General features: G+C 61.0%; 1 protein-coding gene across 1 annotated transcript; it reads left to right on the top strand.

The window, feature by feature from the left end:
- Window positions 1–94: 94 nt before the first annotated feature.
- Window positions 95–4,442, top strand: TMEM106B (transmembrane protein 106B; the record flags this gene model as incomplete). The annotated part of the gene is made up of 3 exons (XM_044684608.1): window positions 95–314; window positions 1,196–1,259; window positions 4,283–4,442. Coding segments are annotated over exons 1-3 (444 nt in total), but the record flags the coding sequence as incomplete, so codon positions are not given.
- Between the last annotated feature and the right edge of the window lie 37 nt (window positions 4,443–4,479).

The following is a 4,479-nucleotide window of genomic DNA, read 5'->3' on the forward strand; positions in this document are numbered from 1 at the left end:
CCCCCATCTCTTTCACCATCCATGATAGTGACACCCCCTCCCCCCCCATCGCTTTCCTGTAATTGACAGCGCCTGTGTCTTGCAGGTCTCCAACATGGGTAAATCCTTCTCTCACCTGCCTCTGCATTCGTGTAAAGACGATGGCTACGACGGGATGGTGTCGTCCGATAACTTGAGGAACGGCCTGATCCATTCCGAGAGCCACAACGAGGACACGAGGAACGGCGACGTGTCTCAGTTCCCCTACGTGGAGTTCACCGGCAGAGACAGCGTCACGTGTCCCACCTGCCAGGGCACCGGCAGGATCCCCCGCGGTGAGCCGCTCCCGCCTTCTCTCTGCTCTCCCCAGACAGCTGCGTAAACGGGCCTCCTCGAAGCCGCCTGGGCCCAGGAAAGTCCCTGTTGCTGACCCCGGGCCGAGCTCTGGTCACACGGAGGCCCCGTCTTCAGGAAGCGGCCGGGCTCGTGGCAGAGCCGTGGGCCACCCTCGGGGGAATGGCTGTGAGGCCTCATGGCAGTGGGGGAGGGGAGAAGGCATGAGCCGGGGCCTGGCGACCCCCGATGCAAAAGCATGGAGGGGGGAGAAAACCCAAAGGCCAGGAGACTGTGTTCAAGCTCCTCTGGGGGCTGTGGAAGGGCAGCACCTGGACGGGGGCCTCCGAGGGGGTTGGGATGGGCTGGTGAGGACAGAAAGAGGGAGGGGCCTGGACAGTGCAGGAGGGCTCCTGGGCCAGCCCTGGATTGGGGAGAGAGTAGCGGCAGGGGCGCCGGTCTGGGCATGGCCAAACCGCCAGGGGAAGGGGAGGCGTGAGGAATGGAGCTCTGCAGGCACTCGGCAAGCACCGGCTGAGAGAAGGCCAGGAGGAGAGTGACGGGTGCGAATTTCTCCAACTGCAGCCCCCAGAGACGCTTCGGTGTCTATTTGCTGAGGGGCGTGAGGGAAGAAGGATGGAGATGGTCGCCAGGCTCTGGGGTCTTCTGGGATCCTCGGCTTTATCGTGCCCATTAAAAAGTATCCCCCGGGATCACCCCGGGATCCAGGACCCCCAAAAGGCCGCGTCCTTGTCGGGGAGCCTACCTGGTTGTTGCTGCGGACTGCGCCCGTCCTCCCATGGTGGGCTGCTTGGAGCCTACCCCCCCCCCCCTCAGGCTCCGTCCCGCCTCTTACCCTCCCCTTCCTGTCTCTCCTTTGCAGGCCAGGAAAACCAGCTGGTGGCGCTGATCCCATACAGCGACCAGAGGCTGCGGCCCAGAAGGACGTAAGTAGCTGCCCGGGACGGGACTGTGTGCCGGAGATGCCACGCATTGGCCCCTGGCTTGGGGGAAAGTGATGGGGACCCCCTGCGCCCCCCCCCCCCCGCGCACACCCACGAAAGCCTCCTCCTAGTCAATCCCAGAGGCTGGGGAGGGTCCCTGCCAGTGATGGGACGCAGGTCCAGACATGGAGTCGGGAAGACCCGGCCTCAAACCCTGGCTAGCCAGGTGACCCTGGGCAAGTCACTGCACCTCCCAGCCTCAGCTGCTTCCTCTGCACAATGGCGTTTGTCAGGAGGACGTGCAAACCTCAAAGCACTCCAGAAACCTTAAAGCTCTCATAATTCCTCGCGGTCAAGAGGCCACCCACAGGGCAGGAGGGGACACCGAGGTCCGGGGGACTCGCCCAAGGGCACACAAAAACCTGGATTCAAACCCAGCTCCTTAGTCTGCCTGCTGTATTGGCTCATTTCCTCTGTGGAAGTCCTACAGCTGCTGCCGCTTCCCCGCACACAGGGCTTTCCCAGCATGCTCCGTGCCAGCTCCCCCTCCTCCTCTTCCTCAGGGTCCCTCATCACCTTCCGTAGCTTTCCATAGCCCTTCCTGCTCGCCCCCCGGCAGCCTCTCGTCCCTGGAGCCTCCCACCCCAAAGAGCAGAGGCTTCTCTTGGACCCGGGCCCTAGTCCTCGCCCGCAGCGTCCGCCCGCAGCATCCACCCACATCTCCTCTCCTGGCCAGAGTCTGCGGCCCCCAACGCCAGGTGCAGACGCCTCACCCTCCACTCTGCCGGCCTCCCCGCCGATTCCCATGTGCAGGCTCTCATCTCCCACATCCACGCCTTTGCTCCCCCCAGTGCCGTCCCCCATGTGATGGCGGCTCCCCAAAAAAGTCGTTTTTCATACATTCCCGTCTTGTATTGGGATGCGTTGTCTCCCCTCAGAGAGCCTGAAAGCAGCCCGTGTGTGCCAGGCACTGAGCCGAGGGCTGCCTCCTCTGGAGCCCCCTTCACTGGGACTCCCAGCCATGCTTCCCTTCTTCTCCTTCTCCCTCCCTCCATTTCTCTGTCTCTCTTTCCCTTTCTGTCTCTTCCTCCCTCTCTCTTCCCCTCTGTCTGTCTGTCTGTCTTTCTCTCCCTCTTTCCTTGTCCCTCCCTCCCTCCCTCTTCTCTCTCTGTCTCTCTCTATATATTTCTTGATTCACCATCTCTGTCTCTTTCACTTGCTTTGCTTTTCTCTCTTATTTCTCTGTCTACCTTTTCCTGTTCTCCCTCTAATGGTCTGTCTCTCTCTGACTCTTGTCTCTCTGTGCCTGCCTTCCCCTCTCTCACTCTCCTTGGACCCTGTCATTCTTTCTTCCCTTCCTCCTTTTCTTGCTTTTTTTTTTTAGTTTCATTCCCTTCTCTCTCTCTGTGTCTGTTGTCTGTGTCTCTCTCTCTCTCTGTCTTTCTGTCTCTCTCACTGTCTCTCTCTCTCACTGTCTCTCTCTCTCCTGTCTCTGTCTCTTCCTCTCTCTTCCCCTCTGTCTTTTTCTGTATCTCTCTTCCCTCTCTCTGTCTCTCTCACTGTCTCTCTCCATTTCTGTCTCCCTCCCTCTGTCTCTTTCCCCCCTTCCCCTCTCCCTCCCGTTTACCTGGCTCAGTGCACCCCCTTTGGGCTCCAGCCACCCTCAGCACCTCACGCTGACCTCTAGCTAGTGGAGGCACTTCCCTCTGGCCAGTTCCTCGAGTCCAGCCACCCTCCGCTTGCCCTCGGCCTGCTTCCCCTTTCAGCCTCCCCCTTAGGAAGCTCTTGGGCTCCGGAGCTGGGTGATAAGGAGGAGCTCTGTGTGTCCAGACGTGGATCAGCAGCCCTCAAGGGTTTGGGGAAGCGATCTGAGGGTGGCGGGTTTCCTCCGAGGCTTCCCCTCAGTAGCATTTCCCCTTTTTAAATAAATATTTCACCTGATGCTGTCAGCAAGTGGGTTTAAAACCGGTTTGCACGGGTTAGCCATGGCTTGACCCCCGAGGCATGTGATTGGACAGCCTGCAAGCTGGTGGGAAGGGCAGGTGGCCGGAGGTGAGGCACATGTCCATCCTGTCCACACTCGGGTACTGTCAGCCATGGCGCTCTTTCCCCTGGACTTGGGCCTCTTCCAGGCTTCCCCGCCCATCTCAAGGGGATCATTGGGGCCTTCCCAGCCTCAGTGGGGCCTCCATTGGCTCTCGCCCTTCCCACTGTGAGGCCTCCAGGCTCCCTCTGCCGCCCCCTCGTCCCCCCGGGGCCATCCTGTGTCCGGCTGCCCAGTTCCCAGAGCTCGAGTGGCCGCAGTATCAGGACTTTGGGACCAAACATTGTTAGTGTGGGTATATCTGAGGAGGGGGCCCAGGGCTGTATCGGGGAGCCTGATGGAAGCAGTCCAGAGACCATGGATGTAAGCAAAGATCGTTGGTGGGCCAAGGCCCCCCTGAGCCCCCGACTCCGTGGCCCACGGAGTTTTGTCTTCCAAGATGGAGGCAAAAGCTTAGATCTGGCGGGGGCCATGTTGCAGAGAAGATGGGGCGCAGAAAGGCCCCTCAGTGCGAGTGGGGAGACCTTGGAGAGCCAAGACCCCGAGGGTGTGGCCGGGCCCCTGTCCTCCCCAAGGATCAGGCCCAGGGGATGATGGAAACTTTTCAGACTGGGAGTCCGGCTGCCAGGGAGGCCCCCCCTTCAGGGCGACTGTCAGTGCTGACAGGTAAGGTGTGACGGGCCAACCTGAACATCCTTCAGTCGCTTTATTAACCCAGGACTGAGTGTCCGTGGCTGCAGCCCCCCGAATGCTGTGTTTCCCAGAAAGGGAGAGCTGTGAGAATGGGGCGGCTCCTTGTACCCCGGCCTGAACGAGGCTCCCCTTTCCTGGGGATGGTCAGAGGGAGGCTGAGCCTCTCCCCCCAAGGCACTGAGGGCCGAGCAGCAAGGCGTGGATCTTCCCTGGGGGGCCGGGGGGGGGTGTCTGGGCTGGGCGGTTCCCCCAGAAGCTGGGCAGTCAAGCTCCCTCTGGTGCCCCGCAGGAAGCTGTATGTGATGGCTTCGGTGCTGGCGTGTCTCCTGCTCTCCGGCCTCGCTGTCTTCTTCCTCTTCCCGCGAACCATCGACGTCAAGTACGTCGGCGTGAAGTCGGCCTACGTGAACTACGATGAGACGAAGCGCGTCATCTACCTGAACATCACGGTGAGCGCCCAGGCTCGGGGCGGGGGGCCTCGGGGAG

Source organism: Gracilinanus agilis, unplaced genomic scaffold, assembly GCF_016433145.1.
Source record: "Gracilinanus agilis isolate LMUSP501 unplaced genomic scaffold, AgileGrace unplaced_scaffold53718, whole genome shotgun sequence".
NCBI classification, from domain to species: Eukaryota; Metazoa; Chordata; class Mammalia; order Didelphimorphia; family Didelphidae; genus Gracilinanus; species Gracilinanus agilis.